Source organism: Leucoraja erinacea, chromosome 22 (genome assembly GCF_028641065.1).
Source record: "Leucoraja erinacea ecotype New England chromosome 22, Leri_hhj_1, whole genome shotgun sequence".
In the NCBI taxonomy this organism is placed as follows: Eukaryota; Metazoa; Chordata; class Chondrichthyes; order Rajiformes; family Rajidae; genus Leucoraja; species Leucoraja erinaceus.
The window spans coordinates 26,483,561-26,510,418 of NC_073398.1; the positions used below are offsets into that span (position 1 = coordinate 26,483,561).

General features: G+C 45.2%; 1 protein-coding gene across 1 annotated transcript in view; it reads left to right on the forward strand.

Moving 5' to 3' along the window:
- shank3a (SH3 and multiple ankyrin repeat domains 3a) overlaps positions 1 to 26,858 on the forward strand; it is a 530,257-nt gene that overhangs the window by 331,326 nt on the left and 172,073 nt on the right. The window contains exon 16 of the mRNA XM_055653270.1: positions 2,884 to 2,966. Within this exon, the coding sequence (XP_055509245.1) occupies positions 2,884 to 2,966 (83 nt within the window). The remainder of the gene's footprint in view (positions 1 to 2,883; positions 2,967 to 26,858) is intronic.

Consider the following 26,858-nt stretch of genomic DNA (forward strand, 5'->3'; position numbering starts at 1 on the left):
CCCCTGCTGTGACTCGTTGCAATGCGTGTAGCGATATATGACACGCATGCTCACGTGACTCCGAAGTAAAATACCGCAATCTTCTCGCTTTGACCAGAAGGCCAACAGGACAATGACATCTGACTCGTCAGACTCAAGTGTGCTTTTCCCAGGGTCACTGTCGCACATGCAAGAATGGAGGGATATGCCATCTCGAACCTAAGAAAGCACACCAACACCTCTACTTCCTTGGAAGGATTAGGAAGTTTGGCATGTCCACAATAACTCTCAACAACTTCTACAGATGCACCATGGAATGCATTTTATCAGGATACATCATAGTATGGTTTGGGAACAGATCCATCCAAGACCGCAAGAAATTGCAGAGAGTTGTGGATATAGCCCAAACCATCACGCAAACCAACCTCCCTTCCATTGACACTGCCTCGACAAGGCCACCGTCATAATCAAAAACTAGCCTCACCTGGTCGCTCCCATTTCTCCCCTCTCCCATCAGGCAAGAGGTACAGAGTTTGAAAATGTATATTTCAGATTCAGGGACAGTTTCTTCCCAGCAATTGAACCATCCTCTCTCCAGCTACAGCTGACCTCCCCTCTTCTCAGTTTTAGTTTATTGTCACGTGTACGGCAGTACAGTGAAAAGTTTTTTGTTGCTAACAAGTCAGCAGAAAGACAATACATGATTACAATCAAACCATTCATGGTATACAGATACATGATAGGGGAATAACGTTTAATGCAAGATAAAGCCAGTAAAGTCCAAACAAAGATAGTCCGAGGGTCACCAATGAGGTAGATGGGTCAGGACTGCTCTCTAGTTACGGTAGAATGGTGCAGTTGCCTGATAACAGTTGGGAAGAAACTGTTCTCATCGCAACCTACAAACGATCTTTTATCAGACTTCGGCGTACCCTTTAAGCTTTGTCAATGTGGACGGCATCTTTGACTGGATAGCACACGACAAAAAGCTTTTTCACTGCACCTTGGTATACATGATTGATAAACTAAACTAAACTGTAGCACCTTTCATTGTGGTGGGTATGTTACTGGACTAATATTCAGAGAACTGAGCAATTAATCTGGGAACAATAGTGGAATTTAATTTATGATGGATAAATCAGGATTTGAAAGGTTGTATTGGTAATGCTAACCAGAAACCCATGAGTATTAGATTGGCACAAAGTCCATCTGGTTCACTTATGCCCTACCATGACTGAAATCTACCATTATTGCTACAATAAATGTTGGCTTATGTGATACCTACATAATGCCAATAAATGATTGAAAAATGTACTGATATACTGCACTAATGTAAACTATATATCTCAATACTTCAATTTCTTTCACGTCCCTCATTGGAAACCTCTAATATTAAACATGGTTGCTTATTGTATCGCAAGGATAAACAAATGCATTCATGTAATTGCTTTCTGAATATTTACAAATGTTAAAATCTTTGACCCCTGTTGCATTCCAAATTGTATTTGTATTGGTGTATTTTTGTTATGTGTACCAAGATACAATGAAAACCTTTTTATTTCCATATTGTCCAGAAATATCATACCATACATGAATGCAATTATACCATGCATGCGTGCTACAGAGAAGAGTGCAGATTTTTTAAAAGGGCAAGGGCTACAATGAGATTTATAGGAAGATCATGAATATATCTTGTCTAGTGAAGATTGTAGCATTTAAAGAAGTAAGATCCCACAAAAAACAATGAAATAATGACTGTAATATATTTTAAGTATTGGTTGAGGGATACATATTGACTAGTATGTCAATGTGCACACTTTAGAAATAATGATATTTGATCTTTTACATCAATATGAAATATTAGACAATCCACAGTTAGCTCAAAGTAATTAGCTCCAAGTAAAGATTCTGACGATGCATACTTCCTCAGTACTCAAGAAAGTAAGTCTGAACTTTCAAACAGATAATTTCTTGAAAGTGTTACAAATAGAACCAAGGTGATATTTGTCAATAATTTTTAGGATAAACTTATGCTTATAAAAAGGACAATTATATGTTGCTTAGTAATTTATATGTTAACATTTTTATTTATTTATATTATTGTTTATGAAGGAAGCTATGTGATTTACTCTATGAAGCTATGTTGGAAAAATCTATCCAGATTTCTGCTGCTAACTTGCTAATTGTTCACACTCACTTATGCTTACAGCAGACAAGAACCACATTATATTTTCCCTCCAGCAGCAAGTGTGTATCAGTGTCCCCTAGATCCCATGGAAGTTCCTTTGCGTATAATTAATACCCAGCTGCTGGCTTATGTGAGAAACGTCAACGGGAATGTTAGATCAGCACTAGCTTGATTTCTTCCCAGCAACCCCTGATCTCCCTCCCAATCATGTTTAATGCAAGAGCCGATGTAGATGGGAGAGAAAAGAGGCTAGAGGTGGGGTTTGTGTGGAGGAGGGAGAATAAGATACATGCTGCGTGAGTGACTGAGGGGTGTGTGCGTGTGTATGTGTTTGTGTGTGTGGTGTGCATTTCAGCAGCTAACACCAGTTTTAATTTATCAGCTGGAATATCTGCAGAAAAGGAAAAAAGGCCGCGCCACACACACACACACACACACACACACACACACACACACACACACACACACACACACACACACACACACACACACACACACACACTCTATCTCTGCTGGAGAAAATACACACATACCCACACACACACACACACACACACACACACACACACACACACACACACACACGCACACACACACACACACACACACACACACACACACAGAGTCAAGATTTTGCTGCTGCTGAATGCTGGAAATCACCTTTTGAAGATGGTTGTGAAAAGTAATCCAGCACCCCTCTTCTCTTTCTCTCACAGTGATTATGTCATCGAAGAGAAGACAGCACTGCTTCAGAAAAAAGAGAACGAGGGATATGGCTTTGTCCTCCGAGGAGCTAAAGGTGGGATTTGCTGCATTACTGATTCCTTTTTTTCCCCTTTGTTAAGTACCCAGCCACATACTGAGCTGAAATCTTAATAGTACACATCTGAATGGGAATTTGTTCTTTGTCTTGAGAATTTTCCACACTGCTTCTGTAATCTTTTGCAAATTCATTTCAGTTTAATAGCTAGTGTCAGTGTTGTTAGCTTGGTTTCTGCATCTTCAAGATTGTCATTCTTGCAACATGATCAGGAACCATTGTTATAGCCGTATGTTAAAGAGATGGGCAGGATAAATGCATGCTTTACTATGGACAACGTTCTATTCACCTCATTCTTCATCATTGCAGGCAGCCGTACACTGCAGCTGGGTACAGACAACAGAATATTTTAATGAATCATTGTTAAATATTTGCTATTGTAGTGAAAAAATATGTTTGCCACTTCCCTCTATATTGAAAATATTTCAATGCAAACCTTTGAACTAAATAAATGAAGGTCTATTTGAAAAAGCGTCCCTCACTGGAATAGACTGTACTTCCTATGGACTGGTACTATAACATATCTGAAAAATATACTTACGCCATGTCTATATAATCATGGCAGTCATCACCACTTAACTTTGAAAGTGTGTGTGTGTTTGTGTGTCCCTGCGTGTGTGCTTGTGTGCATCTGACGCTGCAAATGTGCGTGTTTGTGACTGTAAGTGCATACTTATGTATAAATATGTGCATGTATATATACACAATATGTTCAGCTGGCATTTAACAAGAAAACAAAATGTTTCTGTCACAATATCCATAACACTATCCAGGTACAACATGAATCCCTTTATAAAGTACAGTATCTCTGTTCATTATCATATTTCATGTAACCAAATTAACCTGTACTTTAATATTGTATCTGTGCATCCATAGTATGTAAATTATTCACTATCCATCCCTATATCGAACACAAGATTAACAACCACCCTCCTTGTGAAACATTGCCGCTTCAGGTTCCTGTAAAATCGTTCCCCTCTCACCTTAAATCTATGTCTTGACTTTCAATTTTTTGGACAAATAGGAATTTAATACTTGTGCCTCAGTTATATCTTCCTGGACATCCCTTTATATTTTTATATACACACTACCCAGTCCTCTTTGTATACATCAAGTTTAAATGCTATTTATTGTCATCGATGGGAGTTATTGCCCTTTATTTTGATTTTCTTAATGAAATTTATTGTATCTTTCTGTTGTTCAAAACGCAGTTAACCAGTCATCATATTTCTTTTAGACAATGGACAATAGGTGCAGGAGTAGGCCATTCGGCCCTTCGAGCCAGCACCGACAGATTTACAGAATCTGTCCTTTTTCAGATAATTAAATTAATTGTTTGTAACTCTAATGTATGTAATGAGATTCACTGTCCATTGTTAAATCATAGTTTATACCCTCTGACGTGAGTTCCTCCATTGGTCATTCACTATCCGTGCTCTATTGCATATACAGGTGCACAACCTTTTTCCGAAAACCTTGGGACCAGACACTTTTCGTAATTCAGAATTTTTCGGCTTTCGGAATGGAAGATTTTTAGCGTAGATTTTAACGGCTAGCTCAGTGGTAGAGTGCTCGGCTCATATCCGCAAGATCGCGAGTTTGCGCCTAGATCCCGGCAGTTACTCGATCGCGAGTTTGAGTCTTCAATGTAGTTTTTTCTTGCAGAATAGGAGAGAATAGGGAGGGTTAGTCTGGGATCATTCTCTGCGAGATGATCTTAGTGCGGGAGACAAGTGTAGGAGAGGTGTACTGACTGTGTGGGCAGAACTTTGGAAGTGATTGCCCACCATTCTCAAAAGCCGCTGTGTCTCCCTGTCCCTCCAACTCCAGAGGAATCCGCTCCCCGATGGGCCGCTTTGGCGACAAGTGGCAGTTCGCCCACAGCCCGAGCTGCGCCACCCCAAGAACAAGATGTACCTTGCACACCATCAGCTTCTGCGTGTTCCTCTGGAGTTGGAGCGGGGCTGGAGTTGCTGATCTGGGATCTCCGTGCTTGCAGTGGGCCTGGGGGTTGGTGTCCTGATGAGGGGGCGCAGCTCGGGCTGTGGGCGAACTGCCAAGTCGCCATAGCGGCCCATCGGGGAGCGGCTTCTGGTGGTCCTGACGTCTCTCAGCTCCTGTCCAGTGGGGTGGCCGGAGACGTCAGGACCAACAGGAACCCGCTCCCCGATGCACCGCTACAGCGACAAGTGGCAGTTCGCCCACAGCCCGAGCTGCGCCCCCTCATCCGCAACCCGGGTTCCTCTGGAGTTGGAGCGGGGCTGGGCTAGAGTTGCTGCTGGCTGTGAATCTCTGGGATCTCCATGCTTGCAGTCGGTCCCGTTGGTCCTGACGTCTCCGGCCACCCCCCTGGACTGGAGCTGAGACTGGGAACTGTACCACCCTTGCCCCCTCCCTCTGCAACTGCAAACAACCCCACAGTTCCCAGTCTCAGCTCCTGTACAGGGGGGTGGCTGGAGACGTCACAGCCCGAGCTGCGCCGCCTCATCCGCAACCCCAAGACCAAGACGTACCTTGCACACCATCAGCTTCATGTTCCTCTGGAGTTGGAACGGGGCTGGGCTGCTGCTGGCTGTGGGTCTCTGGGATCTCCGTGCTTGCAGTGGGCCTGGGGGTCGGTGTCCCGTTGGTCCTGACGTCTCCGGTGACTGGCACTGGCTCCAACGTGAAGACAGTGCAAAGCCCCCATGCCGGTGCAATGGGCGGGGAGCTGGAGAGGGGAGGGAAGGGGTCACACACATGGCTGGGAAGCAGAGGGGTGTAGGTGGGGTGAAACTGAAGGGAGCGACAATCTGCTGCTGCCTGCCCGCTGAGTTTATAAAAGTTCCCACGCAAGACTCACGATACACTGTGTATAGTGAGTCTACCGTGGGAACTTTTTAACTCAGCGGGCAGGCAGCAGCAGATTGTCAATTATTAACCCTCCCGCGCAATATACCCTCACCCTCTCTTTTATGAATGGGGATTTAGTTCCCCTTCGAGGACCGACCGGAGGTTCCGCTGTCACCTCTGCGGGCCGCCCTCGGTGAACGTCTTCAAGGACCTTTCTTCAAGGACCGAAAAAATGTCCGCTATTCAGAGCTTTTCGTTATTTGGAACTTCGGATCAAAGGTTGTGGACCTGTAGTGGGATTCGCCATCTGTCTACTGTACAAATAGCACTTTTTTCACTTGTCTTCTTAATGTTGTAAACAGGGCTCTCGCTTAACTGTTTTTCCCTGTTGCCAGCCGGGCAACCTTGGCAGCTTTTTAGGTTGCCAAATGACAGTTTAGGTGGTCATTTAAGATGGCTTGCATGACGCGTGCGATAATGTGCTCGGACGAAGTGCGTATTAACAGTCGGAATTATACTCAATGAAGCATTCACATATTATTTCTGCTTCAAATAAAGTCACAAACTAAACATTCACCAATCAAAACATGACATATCCCACAATGACATGCAGCAAAATTATAAGACAGTATCTCAACTCTTTTTACACATTGCAATTAATGCAGTTTCTATTAGTTCTTTCCACTTCCAAACAAAAATCTGGTTGAATTATTCAGCGTATGATCAACCTGTGTCAATAAATCCTGGACTGGATTGTAATGGAGAGAGAGGACTGCTCTCCGTGTAATATAGGAGCGACTCTCCTTTCACCAATGAATCTGAATAACAAAAATTACAATAGAAATCCAATTATACATAGCGCAATTAGAACTTTATGGATTAAAACAAATAATAACATTGGGAATTAAAACACATTTGATTGCATTCCGTTATCAAACATACTCAATGTTCGCTCTGAAGACATGTCCAGGACAATGGGGTCACGGAGAAGAGTGTGTGTGTGAATCAGTGCGGGGTTGATAGATGGCGGGAGAGGGGGAGTGGGGTTAGAAGGCAGTCGGTGCAGAATGGATGGATTGAGGCTGGTGAATTAGTACGTGTTGGTTGGAGTAGGTAAAATTGTGAGGGGAGAGCACGGGGGGTGTCAGTGATGTTGAATGGGGGGGTTCAGTACGGGATGGAAGAGGTAGACAAAATTGCTGGAGAAACTTAGCGGGTGAGGCAGCATCTATGGAGCGAAGGAAATAGGCAACGTTTCGGGTCAAGACCCTTCTTCTGACTGTTCCCCCCATTCTTCTTGGATCAATACAGGATGGATCGGGGGGGAGATCAGCACAGGATGAATGGGGAGGGGGGGGTTCAGTACAGTATGGATCGGAGGGTCTGTGCAGGATGTATGGGTCATCACTACAGGATGAATGAGGGGAAGGTGCAGGGTGATTGGTGGGGTGGGTCAGTACGGGATGAATGCGTGGATTTGTACAGGATGGATGGGGGATTAGTACAGGATGGATGGAGGAGAAGTGCAGGATGGATGGGAAAGGGGTAAGTACAGGATGAATTGGGGGATCAGTGTAGGATGGATGGGGGGGGGTGTGGCAGGAGAATCAATGCGAGGTGAATAGGGTGATCAGCGCAGGATGAATGGATTGGGGGGGGGGAGATGGGGAGGGGAGCACAGGGGATGTCAGTGAGGACTGAATAGCGGCGGGAATGGGGATCAGTGCTGGATGTAGAGGAGGGGTCCCAGGATAAGGGGGGGAGGGGGGAGGGGGCGTACAAGAGAGAGAGAGAGAAGGGGGGCGAGGTGGGGAGGAAGGAAGGTCAGCGCTCCTTGGACAACATCGCCCCGCTGCCTAGGCCGTTAGGAATTCCTCGCCACCGCCTCCCTCCTCTGCCAGCCAACAGGGCCAAGCGTTGCAGCTCAAAGATCCTATAGCTATAGGATCTATGGGGCAGCTGCTTAAGAAGTGTCGGAGCGAATGACGGGTCCCGCTCAACGGCAGCAGCGGATCCATCTCCTCCTCTTCCCTGATAGCGGCCGCTGCTTGCAAACCCGCTAACTGTGCACTTTCAAAACAAACCCTCCCGCACGCCGAGGCCTCCCCCTCCCTCCCTCCTCCTGGCCTCGGCGTGCAGGAGGGTTTTTTTTTAAAGCGCCGTTAGCCGGTTTGCAAGCAGCGGCCACTATCAGGGCGGGCGGGGTGTGGGAGGAGGAGGAGATGGAGCCGCTGCTCGTGGGCCGTCATTTGCTGCGACCCTTCGTCACCCCGCATCTAGTATCTTTCCCACGCAATACAGCCGTCGCCGCAGACACAAAATGTCGCGTTCCTTTTCTCCAGAGATGCTGTCTGACCCGCGGAGTTACTCCAGTTTTTTGTGCCTGTCTTCGGTACAAACCAGTATCTGGTTGCCAAGCCGGGCAAAATGACTCGGTGTTTAGATTGCCCAGCAGCGCTTTGAGTGGTCAATGGCACCCGGGCAACCGTTAAATTCGAGCCCTGTGTAAATGACTGGATTCATTAATGAACTCTCTATTTGAATGACAGTGTACGCCATCCATTCCTTTATTGCACCAATAGAATTCACTGCCAATATCACTGAAGCGTAATGCTCAATGATTACCTCTCTGGTGTATTCATCAAAATTCACTATTCATCCCAAATAATAATAGTGAATTTAATCCATCCATTGTCTTGAATAGGATGGCCAATCTATTCCATATAATATATAAATGGATGTGCTATCTGTTCCTGTTCCTCTATTGCAAACAACAAGACTAGATTTTTATCCATTGATTGAGTTCACAGTTCATCCATCCATTGCATGAGGTACAGTTCATTCTCTGTCCCTCTGTTGCATCCAACTAGGTCAGTAGTTTCTATACTGTACAAAATAGAATTCACATTGAATCTTTCTATTGTATCTAGCACCATTCGCTACTTTTTATCATTTATAACCAACACCCTTTCTTTTCATTATATATAAAATGTAATATCTGTCATAGTAGCATTTACCATAGACTTTCCGCCGATCATCTTGTGCATGACAACGTTAAATGCTTATTCCTCTGACTTATGTTGAATTATTTACAATCCATATCTTTGTTACATATAGTTAGCCTCAATGTGCATCCATTATATATAACAAGATTCATTATCATGTTTTATCATGTTTTATTATTATTAATGTTTAGTGTTTTCTGAGTCATTCATAACTGTCACCGTATGTCATGTTGTTACTTGTGCGCGGAGCACCAAGACAAATTCCTTGTTTGTGAATACTTGGCCAATAACTTACTTGCTTACTTGCTTGCTTACTTACTTACTTACTTACTTACTTACTTACTTACTTACTTACTTACTTACTTACTTACTTACTTACTTACTTACTCACTCACTCACTCACTCACTCACTCACTCACTCACTCACTCACTCACTCACTCACTCACTCACTCACTCACTCACTTACTTACCTCCTTACTTACTTACTTATCCATTCCTCATTTTCAGATAAATGGGGTTTACTGCAAGTCCACTGTTTGGTTAGAACCAGATTCATCATCATTCGCTTTCTCTAGGTATCATCATCCATTCCTTTATGGTAAAAAAATAGATTCAGTGTTTGTTCCTCTATATTATACTAGACGAGAACAGGCCTCCTGTCACACGGGAGGCCTGTTCCCCCAACTCAACCAATTCCCCAACGCAATATTCCACCAGTCAGCCATTCCCCCAACGCAACCCGTTCCCCCAATGCAATATTCCACCACTCACCCATAGCCCCCAACTGCGTAGGCGCGGCTCATTTCCCTTCATCCCCCCGCACTCCCTCGACCACCTCTTCACCTTCCCTCTTCTTTCCCCTCTCCTCCTCCCCTCCCTCAATTCATCCCTCACCTTGCCCTCCCTCTCCTTTCCCCTACCCTGAGTCACTCCCTCCCTCCCTCCATCTCCTCTCCCCATCCCTACCCCCCCTCCTATCTCTCTATCCCCCACCTCGCCACTCATCACCTCCCCAGATCCCCCCCCCACTATCCCTCCTCACCTCCCAAACTGCCCTCCTCTCTCCCTCTATTCCCCATTCCCTACCTCCCCCTCCTCTCCCTCTATTCCCCCTCCTCCCCCACTCTATCTCCTCACCTCCGCCACATTCCCCCCCCCTCTCCCTACCTACCCTCTCCTCTCCCTCAATCCCCCCGCTACTCACCTCCCCAGCATCTTGAGGGTGCCGCTCCTTTCCCTCCTTGCGTGACCGGCGCAGCAGCGCTACCACCCTCAGAACCAGGCTCGGCATCCTGGCCTCGGATCCTCTGCATGGCCTCTCCCCGCCCCCGTAGCCCGTCACATGGGCCCGGAACAGCAGCAGCAGCCGTCAGCCTCAGATCCAGCCTCAGCGCCCAAGCCCCAGATCATCAGCGCAGCCTCTCTCCATCCCCTGAGTCAGCCGCCAACACCCGCAGACGCAGACGTAGTCCCAGCCTCAGCGCCAACCAGAGCAACAGTAAAATGGAAGTAACCTTACCCATGTCGCCGTTGTGAAAAAAAGATGGCAATCTGAATTCTGGAAATGCCCTAACTGTGCAGGCATGGCAGAAGACCCATTGGGTGCCCTTTGTGACTCCAGTAAAGACGCGCACAGGAACCCTCCCCCAACCACGTATGCGCGGGTGGGGGCGCTGTTTTGTTAATTTAAGCTTTAAACATTTAATAACCTTTAAACTATACCATCAATCTAAATAAAACTTGTTTCATTTACACCACAGGACAACAGTGAGTAAGGTGGGTCAAAAATTCTAGCACTATCGTGTACCGTTTTTGCACAAATAAAAGTACAACACAGACCAGCAAGCAAACAAACAAGATGAGAGTTATAGTAATATATAATTATAATAATAATAATATAGATATCATGATTCACTATCTATGCCTCTGTTGCATTAAAGTATCTCACTTTTCTTATCTGTATCATGTGAAGATTCACTTTATATATTTCTATTTTAATCTTTAATCCATCTATTGTATGAAAAATGATTACTCAACCATCACCTCTTTACAGTAGGATTCACCATACTGCTACTCCATATAGAGTCATAGAGTGATACAGTGTGGAAACAAGCCCTACGGCCCAACTCGCCCACACCGGCCAACAATGTCCCAGCTATACTAATCCCACTTGCCCACGCTTGGTCCATATCCCTCCAAACCTGTCCTATCCATAAAAAAATTAAAATAAAATGTCTGTTTCTTAATTATATTTAGTAGCATTGACTATGTATTCCTTCACTGTATATAATAGGATATCTGTCCCTCTGTTGTGCTAACTAGATACACTGTCAGTACCTCAGTTGTGAGTAATGAGAATTATCATCCATCCGACCACATTACATGATCCACATGATGTGATTCATTGGTGATTGCTCTTACCAGGATTCACAGTCCATCATTAGTTTTTAGTTCAGTTTAGCGATACAGCATGAAAACAGGCCCTTCGGCCCACTCTCCGCGCTGACCAATGATCTCCCATACACTAGTTCTATCCTACACACTGGGAACAATTTACAGAGGTTAATCAACCTACAAACCTGCATATCTTTGAAATGTGGGAGGAAACCAGAGCACCCAGAGAAAACTCACGTGGTCACAGGGAGAGTATACAAACTGTACAGACAGCACTCATAATCAGGATCAAATCCGGGTCTCAAATGCTGTAAGTCAGTAACTCTACCATTACACTATTATGCAGCATACTATTACTACAGGGTTAACTAATAATGTATAATAATAAAATTTTCTTTGACTGCACGCAAGCAGAATCTTTTCACTGTACTTCGGTACACATGACAATAATAAACTAAACTAAACTCAGTTATGTATAACAGAATTCACCTTTGGTCATATCAATGTTAATACCTTTCTGTCAATCCCCAATATTGTTTTCTTTCCTTTATTTGATGAGATTCTATCCATATCATATCAATATACTTTTAAAACTCTGTGTGTGTGGATGTGTGTGTGTTATTTTGCATGTGAAATGTATCTCCTCGAAAACCAGACGCAAAAACGCGGATATTTTTACCATTTCGGTAGGGATTTTACTTATGAGTTCAGAAATCCATTATTTCCCCAGATTTTGAATAAAATTGATCACAAAACTCAATTTTAAAAATCTAAACGGCGCTCACCAGCTGCTGACGTCACAATGCTCACATGCTGACCAATCCGGGCCCACCTGCCTGCAGGCGCCGGCCCCCCCCCCCCCCCCCCCGCCCGCCGCTGGATTAAAGCCCTGCGCCCAGCACCAATACGCTCGCGCCACACCTCCCGCAGCTGGACTGCCACGCCCGCCTGCCCACTCCAACCCCCCTCCCCCCCCCCCCCATTCTAAAAATGCTCTGCAGATTGGGAGGTCACTGGAGTTCACAGTCGGTCACCACCGGCTTGAACATGGCGGCGGCAGTTATTGTCACGCGGGGCATTACACCCCCTCCAGTGTGTGTGTGGGGGTGATTAATGTGTGTGACGCAGCATGCTTCTGTCCTTATTATTTATTTTACTCTGACTATACGTTTTTCTCTCTTGTTAATTTCTGTAAGGTGTCCTTGAGACTTTGAAAGGCGCCCACAAATAAAATTTATTATTATTATTATTATTATTCATGTGTGTGTGACGCCACAGGCTCCCTCCCCCCGCAACCGTGGGGGGAGAGGGTGTGGTGAGGGGGGGTGGAAGGGGGGGGGGCGATGGAGAGGGGGGAGGAGAAGGAGGAGAATGGACAGGCAGGGAGAGGGCCCTTCCTCTTTGTCTCCAGACTCTCTGCCTCCCCTCTCTGCCATCCTCCCTCTCTGCCCCCCCCCCCCCTCTGCTGCCCCCACCCTCCCTCCCTGCCTCTATGCCCCCCTCCTTCCCTGCCCCCTCCCTCTCTAGGGAATCCCCCACTTCCCCCCTCCCCCTTCTACCCCCCCCCTCTCTCTCTCCCCCTACCCCCCTCTCTCCCCCCCACCCCTCTGCCCTCCACCTCACCCTTCTCCCCCCCCCTCCCCCCCACCACCTCCCACCCATCTCACCCTCCACCCACTCCCTCCCTCTCCCCCCTCTCTCCCCCGTCTCCCTCCCTTCACCCCCCCCCCCCTTCACCCCCCCTTCCCCTCCTCTCATCCCCCTTCCCCCCTCCCACCCTGTGTGTTTCGGGGGTGGTTAGTGTGTGTGAGACGCCGCAGCCGCCCCCCCCCCCCCCCCCCCCCCCCCCCCCCCGCAACCTTGTGTCTGTTGGACCAGATTCAATGTTGTGATATTTTCTTAGTTGACCAAAGGCTTGGCTGTTGCGCTGAAGGCTTAAATGCCGATCTTAGGCCAATATTCTCAGCATTGTCTTAACTACACTCAGTTGGTTCCAATGGGCTGTTCACATGAATCACTCCAACAATGAATTTCTGAAATGGATATCCTTTTTGGTCGTGCTGTGTTTAGAGAGTTACCAATTGCCAGAGAAAAATATTGATGGTTTTCTCAAAGCCACCTTGAAAATACCCCCAAGAGTACTTGGTCCATGACCACACACAGTGGAGATGGAGCATTCAGAATGGCATTGAGTGTTGCAGAAGATTAGTAGAAGTGCCAGAAGGAGCATACCACCCCATCTTTCCCACTAGGGACTTCCGCCACATCAATGAAGCACCTGTGATTTGCCACTTTGGTGTCATCAGTCATGTCGGAACCCAAACAATAGAGCTGAAGAAAGCTATTCTTGATCGCGAGGGACCAGCTAATAAGAAGAAGATTTCTGAAAAACAAAGTTCACATTAGTTCATCTTTTTTTAGATTTAGCAGTCTTTCGGTTCTGCAACAGACATTGGTTCGGGAATGATTAACTGGGTGAATGGGAAAATTCTCTATCTGCTTACAGTTAAGAAATACAAATGTAAATACGCCACTGAGAATGCTCCATAAATGCAGGCCAGGTTGTCATGTTTATTGTCCAATTTAAATTGTCCATAGTCAAGATGGGAAGCAAAATCTGTGAAAAGTTGATGGGAATGTAGATAGAATAGGTTCCAGGGGAAATTAAAGGGCTGATGGAATTGCACTGTGAGCTGGTTTAGATTCAATGGACTGAATGGCCTCCTGTGTTGAAGAGAAATATGAAATGGGAAGTTCAAAGTAAAGTATTTAATTAGACTTCCAGAAAGTACAGAATTAACTCCCCACAATAGCTTAAATCCACCTTGTTGAACTGAAGCCAAGTTACTGACTTGGCTAGGTAATTGACTGAGAAGTAAGAAGCAGAGAGTGTGGATGTTAAAAAAGAAACAGTGCTGGAGCAACTTAGCGAGTCAGGCAGCATCCCTGAAGAACATGGATAGGTAACGTTTTGGGTTTAGACGCTTCTTCAGACATATCATCTACAGTGTAGATATTCATAAATAGTCAGATATTCATAAATAGTCGAGATGATTAAATACAGATATTCAAAAATAGTCAAGATGATTAAATACAAAACCCAAAGATTAAAGTATTACTGACAAATAGATATTGACAGATTGGGAGAATGGGTATCCCTACCAAACAAGATTTAAATGTTGGCAAATCTAAGATCATCAAATTTGAAGCTAAAAATCGCAGGACATGACTATTTAAATGACATGATAGAAGCAGTGGGGTACCAAAAAAGACCCAATGATGTAATTGTACATGGATCATGAAAATTTAGTGACAATTTCAGAAAATAAAAACCAATTGGAATACAGGCATACCGTAAAAAGACAGAAGATATACTATAACAATATAAACCATTGGTTAGATCACAGAGTTTTATGTGCAGTTCCAGGCACATGTTGTGACTTTGGGGGGGGGGAGTACTATGCACGTTTGCCAATATGATACTTTTTGATAGGAATTATTTGATAGAGGTTTAAAATGTTAAAGAGAGTTGATATGGTACAGGTAGACAAAAATGCTGGAGAAACTCAACTGGTGAGGCAGCATCTATGGAGCGAAGGAATAGGCGACGTTTCGGGTTGAGACCCTTCTTCAGACTGATATGGGGGCAGGGTGGGAAAAAGAAAGGAAGAAGCGAAGACAAGCTGTTGAAGAGCTAGGAAGGGGAGGGTAAGAAGGGAGAAAGCAAGGACTGTCTGAAATTGGAGAACTCAATGTTCATACTGCAGGGGTGTAAACTACCCAAGCAAAATATGAGGTGCTGCTCCTCCAATTAGTGGTGGGACTCACTCTGGCCATGGAGGAGGCCCAGCACAGAAAGGTCGGATTCGGAATAGGAGGGAGAGTTGAAGTGCTGAGCCACCGGGAGATCAGATTGGTTATTGCAAACTGAGTGGAGGTGTTGGGCGAAGCCTCCGCTTGGTCTCACCAATGTAGAGCAGTTGATACCTGGAACAGTGGATGCTATAGTAGAGGTTGGAGGAGGTGCTGCAGGTGAACCTCTGCCTCACCTGCCTCTGCTCCCACCTCAAATTGGAAGAGCAGCACCTCATATTTTGCTTGGGTAGTCGCCCGATGGCTCAGCACTTCAAATCCCCCTCCCATTCCGAATCCGACCTTTCTGTCCTGGGCCTCCTCCATGGCCAGAGTGAGGACCACCACAACTTGGAGGAGAAGCACCTCATATTTTGCTTGGGTAGTTTTAGAAATGTGTATATGGAGTGAGTTATAGATCATCTGTAATCTTACTAATGGTGGAATAGGATTGAAGGGCTGAGGACGGTGCTTCTTTTCCTGAGTTCCATAAAAGGATTCACTCAACATGTCTGAATCAAGTTTACACAGTTAGGTTATTGCCCTCTTTCTACCATGAGATCCAGCTTACATTCCTCAGTGTTTCCCCTTTAGTCCTTAAAGCTAACTTAAATGTAATTCTCTCAAGTATATATAAGAAGAATCAGTAATTATGCACTGTGTATATTAAATGTTAGTCCCTCAGTTCTATATCATGGAATTCAGTGACTTTTCATATTGTATATATTAACACCTCTCCTTATGTTTTATCTCAGTTTCACCTTTTGTGGCTTTCAGTGAAAATTCATCATCCATATCTCAATTGGATCTAATGAAATGTTACTAAATTGATTAACTGTCCATCTCCTCACTGTATATAAAAGGATTTCATGTCTGATCTATTGAATACCACTAAATTCATTATTCAACCCACTTTTTATAATACTGTTCACCACTGTCCTTTCTATTGAATATAATGAAACTTATCTTTATTTGCTCATATATAACTGGATTCAATGCATTATTTTGATGAGTGTAACAATTGTCTGCACAATAACAATTGTCTGCATTATATGAAATAGAATATAATACCCTACCCATCACATATAAATCGATTCAATGTCCATCCATCCTTGCAGGATTTGCGTGTTATACATCATGAAATTTATTATGTTTCTTAGTTTTGTATATTGAGATAAAATGTCACCCCCTCAATTATATAATGATATTTGCCATATAAAACTATCCACTCATTGTAGAAAATAAGGTTTGCCATCTTTCCTCTACAGTACATTAAACTTTATTTTCTCTGCTGTACGTAACAGAATTCACTGTGTTACTCATTTGCATATCACATGAATTCACTATCTGTCTCATGATTTTCACTATTCACTAAACCCTAATAATTTTCACCATTTGCCCCTGTGTCGTACAAAGCTAGGGTCTCTTTCTGGTCCTCTATTACACATAATGGAATTTACCACTCCTACACTATGTAGTGTGAAATTTACTGTCAATCCTTCTAGTGTACATAATGAGATTAACCATTATTGCTAATAAATGGGATTTTCTGTTCAGATCTCTACGGATGTATGATGAGATTACTTATCCCTTCCTCCATTATAAGTAACAGGATTCATTTTCCTCTCTGGTACCGAGAAGAAAAACTGTTAAACCTTTCTATGACATATATCAGAGAGCAATGGGGACCAGGACCCATGTTTGTATGGGGACCAGGACCCATGTTTGTGAGTGGATGGCGGGCCACATCTATCGCCATATATTGGCTGCAGCGCCCAGATCGCCTGCGAGCCCCGGGACTAGCTGCAACCCCAGGTTGTTGCGAGCCCCGAGACTAGCTGCAGTTCCCAAGTTGCCTGCAAGCCCCGCTACTGGCTGGAGTGCCCAGGTCGCCTGTGAGCCCCGGGACTAGCTGCAGCGTCCAGATCGCCTGCGAGCCCCGGGACTAGCTGCAGTCCCAAGTCGCCTGCGAGCCCCGGGACTAGCTGCAGTTCCCAGGTCGCCTGCGAACCCCGGATCTAGCTGCAGTTCCCTGGTGGCCTCCGAGCCCGGAGTACTGGCTGTAGCGCCCAGGTCGTAAAAACGAATTGAAAAAAAATACGCCTGCGGGCCGGATGATTTTGGGTTACGGGCCGGAACCGGCTCATGGGCAGTAGGTTGCCGACCCCTGATATTTATACTAAATTAAACATTGCACTCTCAAAGGAATCTGAAGATATCCGATATCCACTTCCTTTTACTTACATTATGCTAAATGTTCAAGAAAAAACAGATCTATGGATTAAATAAGAGGAATTGATCCATCAACAGACTGGCATGCCCCTTTAAAATAACAAAATAAAGCAGACCTCACGGGACCTATAATCCTGTTGTAGTATGAATTGCACATGGGTGACAAAGTAACCCTCTATGAGTATGAACTATGGAAGTGTTTTACAGGCATGCTTATATATAGGCTTCCCCATGCAGCAGCACATCAGACATATGGAGAAAGTATCTGCAAAAGTCCATACTGTTGTCTGCCTAGATTATGTCAGCAGCATTTCCAAGTAATAGGAATAGGAACCGGCGTGAGAGGGAAGGTGAATACCGAATTATAAGTGTTATATATGAATGTGCGAAATATAAGAAATAAAGTGGATGAGCTTTGGGCTCAGTTAGAGATTGGTAGGTATGATGTGAGAATTACAGAGACATGGCTGCAAGGGGATCAGAGCTGGGAACTAAATATTCAGGGTTTTACATCCTATCGAAAAGACAGAGGGGGCGGGGGTAGCTCTGTTGGGGAATGAAATTTACTCCTTTGCGAGGGGTGACATAGAATCAGAAGATGTAGAGTCAGTGCGGATAGAACTGAGAAATAGTAAGGGCAAAAAGACCTGAATGGGAGTTATCTACAGGCCCCCAAACACTCGCCAGGATATAGGGTGCAAGTTGCATCAAGAGTTAAAATTGGCATGTAACAAAGGTAATGCTACGGTTGTTATGGGAGATTTCAATATGTAGGTAGACTGGGAAAATCAGGTTGGTACTGGACCCCAAGAAAGGGAGTTTGTAGAGTGCCTCCAAGATGGATTCTTAGAGAAGCTTGTACTGGAGCCTACCAGGGAAAAGGCAATTCTGGATTTAGTGTTGTCTAATGAACCAGATTTGATAAGAGAACTCAAGGTAAAGGAATCATTAGGAGGAAGTGACCATAATATGATGTTTTAATCTGCAATTTGAGAGGGAGAAGGCAAAAATAGAAGTGTCAGTGTTGCAGTTGAACAAAGAGGACTATGGAGGCATGAGGGACGAACCAGCCAAAGTTGACTGGAAAGGGACCCTAGCAGGGATGATAATGGAACAGCAATGGCAGGAATTTCTGGGAATAATCCAGAAGATGCAAGGGAATTCAAGGACAGTATAAAACAAAAAGATAAGATGTGTAACATAGCAAAGATGAGCGGGAAACCAGAAGATTTGGAAAACCTTTAAAGAACAACAGAAGGTAACTCAAAAGGCAATACCGGGAGAAAAGATGAAGTACAAAGGTAAGCTGGCCAAGAATATAAAGGAGGATAGTAAAATCTTCTTTGAGTATGTCAAAAGGAAAAGATTAGTTAAGACAAAGGTGGGTCCCTTGAAGACAGAAACAGGTGAATTTATTATGGGGAACAAGGAAATGGCAGACGAGTTCAACAGGTACTTTGGTTCTGTCTTCACTAACACACAAGCAATCTCCCAGATGTACTAGGGGACAGGGGATCCAGGGTGACAGAGGAACTGAAGGAAATTCACATTAGGCAGGAGATGGTGTTGGGTGAATTAATGGGACTGAAGGCTGATAAATCCCCAGGGCCTGATGGTCTGCATCCCAGGGTACTCAAGGAGGTGGCTCTAGAAATTGTGGACGCATTGGTGATCATTTTCCAATGTTCTATATATACAGGATCAGTTCCTGTGGATTGGAGGGTAGCTAATGTTATCCCACTTTTTAAGAAAGGAGGGAGAGAGAAAGCAGGGAATTATAGACCAGTTAGCCTGACATCGGTGGTGGGGAAGATGCTGGAGTCATTTATTGAAGGTGTAATAGCGACACATATGGATAGCAGCAACAGGATCGGTCCAAGTCAGCATGGATTTACGAAGGGGAAATCTTGCTTGACTAATCTTCTGGAATGTAACAAGTAAAATGGATAAGGGATAAGGGAGGTAGTATATCTGGACTTTCAGAAAGCTTTTCATAAGGTCTCACACAGGAGATTAGTGGGCAAAATTAGAGCACATGGTATTGGGGGTAGGGTATTGACATGGATAGAAAATTGGTTGGCAGACTGGAAACAAAGAGTAGGAATTAACTGGTTCCTTTCAGAATGGTAGCTATTTACAATATATATTAGTGATTTACATGAAGGAATTAAAAGTAACATTAGAAAATTTGTAAATTACACAAAGCTGGGTGGCAGTGTGTGCTGTGAAGAGGATGCTATGAGGATGCAGGATGACTTGGATAAGTTGGATGAATGGGCAGATGCATGGCAGATGCAGTATAATGTGGATACATGTGAGGTTATCCACTTTGGTGGCAAGAACAAGAAGGCAGATTATTATCTGAATGGTGTTAGATGAGGAAAAGAGGAAGTGCAACGAGACCTGGTGTCCTTGTGCATCAATCACTAAAGGTAAGTAGGTACAGCAGGCAGTGAAGAAAGCTAATGGCATGTTGGCCTTCATAACAAGAGGATTTGAGATAGCAGCAAAGAGGTCCTTCTGCAGTTGTTCAGGGCCCCAGTGAGACCACACCTGGAGTATTGTGTACAGTTTTGGTCTCCTAATTTGAGGGAGTGCAGCGTAGGTTCACGAGGTTAATTCCCGGGATGGCGGGACTGTCATATGATGAAAGAATGGAATTACTGGGCTTGTATTCACTGGAATTTAGAAGGATGGGTGGGGGATCTTATAGAAACATAAACAAATTATTAAGGGATTGGACACGCTAGATGCAGTAAACATGTTTCCAATGTTGTGGGAGTCCAGAACCAGGGGCCACAGTTTAAGAATAAGGAGTAGGCCATTTAAAACTGAGATGAGGAAAATCTTTTTCACCCAGAGAGTTGTGAATTTGTGGAATTCTCTGCCTCAGAAGGCAATGGACGCCGATTCACTGGATGCATTCAAAAGACAGTTAGATAGAGCTCCTAGGGCTAGTGGAATCAAGGGATATGGGGAGAATGCAGGAATGGGGTACTGATAGTGGATGATCAGCCATGACCACATTGAATGGTGGTGCTGGCTCGAAGGGCCGAATGGCCTACTCCTTCACCTATTTGTTACGTATATATGTAATCTAGATTCTTGTCATTAAGACAGTTCCAGTTTAGGTCTACAACAGTCAACGTTTTCTCATTTGTATCAGGCACACCTGATGCTCATTACAAAGTGAAAGCCTTATCACAAAGAATCCTCCCATCATATTCCTTAAGGAGTCATTGGAAAAATAGGTATTTTTAAATAACTACGGCCAGCCACAAGAACATCCAGCAGCTGATGGTTGCAAAATTCCCTTATATTCTATCAAGCGCATACAGCACCAAATATAAGAAATAGGATATCAAATATATTCACTTAAACAATAAATTACCTGGGGGAAGTATTCCAGCAGTGACTAATCAGTGTACTAATAGTGTGGGATTCAAAAATGAGACAAATAATGTGCAAATGAGGGAAAAGTCAAACGTTTGGGAACATTTTGGAATTCAACAAGGACAACAACAAAATGAATACAAATATGAGTAAATGGATAAGATACTGCTAAGATACATGGACAACGTGTTTGGGCCAGATTGATTGATATATATTGAAACATTTTAATGTAAAAGGAATGATTAGTAAGTTTGCTGATGACACAAAAATTGCTAGTAAGAATAGCAAGGAAGGTTGTTTAGGGCTATAGCAGGCTATAGATCAGATGGACAGTTGGACAGAGCATCGGCAAATACAATGTAACCCTAACAAGTGCATTTTGTGAAGTCAAATCTGGGTAAGACATTACAATAGTGGTAAGATAAAACTGAAGCGGGAGGATCCGGTACAGAAAGGTTTTCAGTGCTAGTCTGTGGAAATGGATGACATCTGAAACGACTGCTTTGAGTCAATGTCCTGGTCTATTCCAGGGAACCAATTAACTTGAATGAGTACGCCATTACTGTGACTGACTTGCTAGTTGAAGCCGGTTGCGATGCTAGTTGAAGGTGGTTGCCGGAGGTTGCAGGTAGTGGACGGTCTTACCTTCCACTACCACTAGCATCGCAACTGGCTTCGACTAAAAAATTACCGATTTTTAAAACGGCAACCTATTTTTAGTCGCGGCTGGTTTTGAATTTTTTGAAATAATCGCCAGAACATAGAAGAAGCGGAAACCACTTTCGACCATTAAGGAGACTGACAAAAACTTCCGGGAACCGCACAAAAATCTTGGGTGGGGCGCAAAGCCTCCAGAGGTTTCCGTTCAGGTTTCCTAAGTGGGGCAGGGGCATTAGGGTGGTCGGGATTCCCGAAACGTTGGAAGGTTCGGACCCTGGTAAATTTATGACTGAGTTTTTTGAAGAAGTGCTGGGGGCTGATTTCTTCCCTAGCCCTCTTATCCTTTCGCATTCCCACCGAATTGGACCTACACCAATGAACGTCCCGAATATCAAGCCATCTAAGCCAAGAGTGTTCTTGGTTCTCTTTCATTACTTCCAGGATAAACATCGAATCATCACCAAACGGAGGCAGGAGCTGTCCTTCTGAGGGCACCGGGTGTTTTTTCATGAGGATTTCTGCGTGGAGCTGGGGAGAAAACGTGCAACTTTTAGGGAAGTAAAATCCCTGCTCTACGAGAAAGGGGTTCGGTTTGGCCTCCTGCCCGGCTCCAGGTCACTCATGAAGGTAAAAAGCACTAATTCGATACACCAGAGACTGCCAAAAAGTTTTACTACTCGCGCAGGGGAGGTGACGGCCGTGAAGAACAATTACCTTTTAGGATATCCGCGCGGCATTGGCACGGCCTCCTGCGGCGGTAAACTGGTAATCTTTATAAGATTTGTTCATTCTTCAGTTTAATTTGTGGAACTCGACCGAGCTGAACTGCAATGCTACAGAATTTGAGGAGTGAGTCGAGGACTTTTAGCCAGCGAAAATGTAAATGTCTATGATTACTCTCTGGGATACAATTCTTTACTTCCTTCTTTCTCGTAATGCTTTGCTTGTCCGTGGTTATCTTTAGCCTATCTATCTATCTATCTATCTATCTATCTATCTATCTATCTATCTATCTATCTATCTATCTATTTATCTATCTATCTATCTATCTATTATATAAAAGTCAAATCCGTCCGTCCGCCTGCAGTACGGATCCCTTCCTGCCTTTCGATTCGTTCCCGCCGTGCGATGTCACAATGCCCGATGCTCGCGGACGTCCAATCGGAATGGATCCATTTGCATGTACGGCTTTCCGGCCGCGTTTCTTCCTTTGATGCTCCGCAACTCCGAAACCGGACGCAGAATCGCCGACGTCTTTTCCATTTCGGTAGAGATTTCGCTTTTCTTTCTAAGTATCCGCTCCTCATTACATTTCGTCGTGTTTAGGTACACTTTTTTAATCAAATCCTTCACCCCCCCCCCCCCCCCCCCACCACCTCAATATTTCAAAAAGAAACTGGATTCTCACCCACACAAGCAGAACCAGCCCATGGTGAATGTTCCATCGTGTGATGTCACAATGCCCAATGTTCACATATGTCCAATCGGAATGAATTCATTTACATATGCCTTTGCAGGAGCCCAGCCCATGGTGAACGTTCCATCGTGTGATGTCACAATGCCCAATGCTCAAATACATTGTTGCCATAGAGAACGCTCAGTGATTATTCAAATTCTTCACTAACTGTCATTCTGGTTTTGCTTGTGAAGTGAAAAGCCCTGAATTGCATTTGTCTGATGCAGGAAGATTGTTCCAGATGTTGGGGAAGTCCAGGACACGCGGGACACAGTTTAAGGATAAAGGGGAAATCCTTTAGTACTGAGATGAGGGAAACATTTTTCACACAGATAGTGGTGAGTCTCTGGAACTCTCTGCCACAGAAGGTAGTGGAGGCCAGTTCATTGGCTATATTTAAGAGGGAGTTAGATGTGGCCCTTGTGGCTAAAGGGATCAGGGGGTATGGAGAGGGGGGGAGCTGTGAGGAGGATGCTAGGAGACTGCAAGGTGACTTGGATAGGCTGGGTGAGTGGGCAAATGTTTGGCAGATGCAGTATAATGTGGATAAATGTGAGGTTATCCATTTTGGTGACAAAAACGGGAAAGCAGACTATTGTCTAAATGGTGGCCGATTGGGAAAGGGGGAGATGCAGCGAGACCTGGGTGTCATGGTACACCAGTCATTGAATCTGAGGAAGGACATTATTGCCATAGAGAGAGTGCAGAGACGGTTCACCAGACTGATTCCTGGGATGTCAGGACTGTCTTATGAAGAAAGACTGGATAGACTTGGTTTATACTCTCTAGAATTTAGAAGATTGAGAGGGGATCTTATAGAAACTTACAAATTCTTAAGGGGTTGGACAGGCTAGATGCAGGAAGATTGTTCCCGATGTTAGGGAAGTCCAGGACAAGGGGTCACAGCTTAAGGATAAAGGGGAAATCCTTAAAAAACCGAGATGAGAAGAACTTTTTTCACACAGAGAGTGGTGAATCTCTGGAACTCTCTGCCACAGAGGGTAGTTGAGGCCACTTCATTGGCTATATTTAAGAGGGAGTTAGATGTGGCCCTTGTGGCTAAGGGGATCAGGGGGTATGGAGAGAAGGCAGGTACGGGATACTGAGTTGGATGATCAGCCATGATCATATTGAATGGCGGTGCAGGCTCGAAGGGCCGAATGGCCTACTCCTGCACCTAATTTCTATGTTTCTATGTTTCTATGAAGGTAGGCATGCAGGTGCAGCAGGCAGTAAAGAAAGCCAATGGTATGTTAGCTTTCATTGCAAAAGGATTTGAGTATAGGAGCAGGGAGGTTCTACTGCAGTTGTACAGGGTCTTGGTGAGACCACACCTGGAGTATTGCGTACAGTTTTGGTCTCCAAATCTGAGGAAGGACATTATTGCCATAGAGGGAGTGCAGAGACGGTTCACCAGACTGATTCCTGGGATGTCAGGACTGTCTTATGAAGAAAGACTGGATAGACTTGGTTTATACTCTCTAGAATTTAAGAGACTGAGAGGGGATCTTATAGAAACTTACAAAATTCTTAAGGGGTTGGACAGGCTAGATGCAGGAAGATTGTTCCCGATGTTAGGGAAGTCCAGGACAAGGGGTCACAGCTTAAGGATAAGGGGGAAATCCTTTAAAACCGAGATGAGAAGAACTTTTTTCAAACAGAGAGTGGTGAATCTCTGGAACTCTCTGCCACAGAGAGTAATTGAGGCCAGTTCATTGGCTATATTTAAGAGTGAGTTAGATGTGGCCCTTGTGGCTAAGGGGATCAGGGGGTATGGAGAGAAGGCAGGTACGGGATACTGAGTTGGATGATCAGCCATGATCATATTGAATGGCGGTGCAGGCTCGAAGGGCCGAATGGCCTACTACTGCACTTAATTTCTATGTTTCCCTCTCCTCACCCCTCTCCCTCTCCTCACCCCTCCCTCTCCCCTCTCCCCTCTCCCTCTCTCTCCTCACCCCCCCCCCCTCTCTACCCCCTTCCCTCTCTCCACCCGCCCCCTTCCGCCTACCCCTCTCCTCCTCCCTCTCACTCCCCACTCTTTCCCGTCTCTCCCTCCACCCCTCCCCCCCTCCTGCCCCTCCCTCCCCATCCCCCCCCTCCCCCGCATCTCTCTCCCCATCCCCCTCTCTCACCCCCTACCCCACTCTCCTTTCCCTCCCAAATCTGTCATGTTTCCTCCTCCTCCTCTCCCCTCCCCTCTTCTCACCCCCCCCCCCCCCCCCCCCCCCCCCTCCCCACCCCCCCCCCCCCTCCCCCACCTGTGAGTTTGGGGGGTGGTTAATTTGAGTGTGATGCCGCAGCCCCTACTCCCCCTCCCCACCCCGCCCCAAACGCTGTTGGGGAAACAGACCCAACGGGTCTGCACTTGGTCTAGTTATTATATAAAACTCTGTGGCTGCCGCCTGCCGTCCATCCGGCTGCCTTTCTGCCTTTTGATTCGTTCCATCGTGTGATGTTACAATGCCCAATGCTCGCAGATGTCCAATTGGAATGGATTCATTTACATATGTCTTTGCACCAGCCCCAGCCCCTGGTGAATGTTCCATCGTGTGATGTCACAATGCTCAATGCCCAAAGACATTCTTGCCATAGAGTGGACAGAGAAGGTTCACCAGACTGATTCCTGGGATGTCAGGACTCGGTTGGTACTCGCTAGAATTTAGAAGATTGAGGGGTGATCTTATAGAATCTTATGTTTCTATGTTTCCCTCTCCTCATCCCTCTCCCACCCCCTTCCCTCTCCCCCCCCCCGCCCCCTTCCCCTACCCCTCTGTCCCTCTTCCACCACTCCCCCTACCCCTCGCCCCCCCTCCACCCCCACAAACGCTGTTGGGGAAACAGACCCAACGGGTCTGCACTTGGTCTAGTTATTATATAAAAGTCTGTGGCTGCTGCCTGCTGTCCGTCCGTCCGGCTGCCGGCTGCCTTTCTTCCTTTTGATTCGCTGCTCCTTCCTATCAGCTTCCAACACACTTCAAAACAAAGTTGCAAGACAGGAACACTCTGAACTTTTCACCTCAATGGGATATCACAGCAAGTGCTTCAACAGGAGGGGGAGGGCCAATTGGTATTGCAATTGGAACTGCTGCAGCAGGCAGGGGAGATGAAATTGGATTTTTTTTTTAAATCCACTGCTGAGGGAGGCAGGGGAGTGCTGGAATCTTACATTTAGGAACGGGTTCGGTTCCGTTGGAGGAGACGGGTGCATGGTGGAATATTGGGTTGGGGGATCACACCATTGGGGGAGCAAACCCAACGGGTCTGCACTTGATCTAGTTATTATATAAAAGTCTGTGGCTGCCGCCTGCCGTCCATCCGTCCGGCTGCCTTTCTGCCTTTTGATTCGCTGCTCCTTCCTATCAGCTTCCAACACACTTCAAAACAAAGTTGCAAGACCGGAACACTCTGAACTTTTCACCTCTATGGGATATGACAGCATGTGCTTCAACAGGAGGGGAGGGCCAATTGGTATTGCAATTGGAACTGCTGCAGCAGGCAGGGTTGGTGAAATTGGAATTTTTTTTAAAATCCACTGCTGAGGGAGGCAGGGGAGTGCTGGAATCTTACATTTAGGAACGGGTTCAGTTCCGTTGGAGGAGACGGGTGCATGGTGGAATATTGGGTTGGGGGATCACACCATTGGGGAGCAGATCCAACGGGTCTGCACTTCGTCTAGTATATCTTAAAAGTAGAACAAACGACTGTACAACTTTCAAAGAAGGGAGCCACCGTCAACTGGATCTAAAATTTTAGTTAGGGAACACTTTGGAATTTTTTTGTTTTGTAATGCCTGCGACCGTCCTCAGTCGGGGAAGAAGATCTAGGTTTTGGGGGGTTAAATGGTTTTTTTTGTTATTGTTAGGGGATGAGGGAAAGGTTTTATCGCAACATCGCAAATGGATGACCTATGGTAAAATGGTCAGTTGTCATGCTGATAGAGAAAGCAAGTTGCCTGAAGGTTTAGCGAATGAGTTCAGACAGGCAAATGTGTGTGTTGATGAAAGGGAACTATTTGAGTCTATTCAAGGAAGAAGCAGATTACT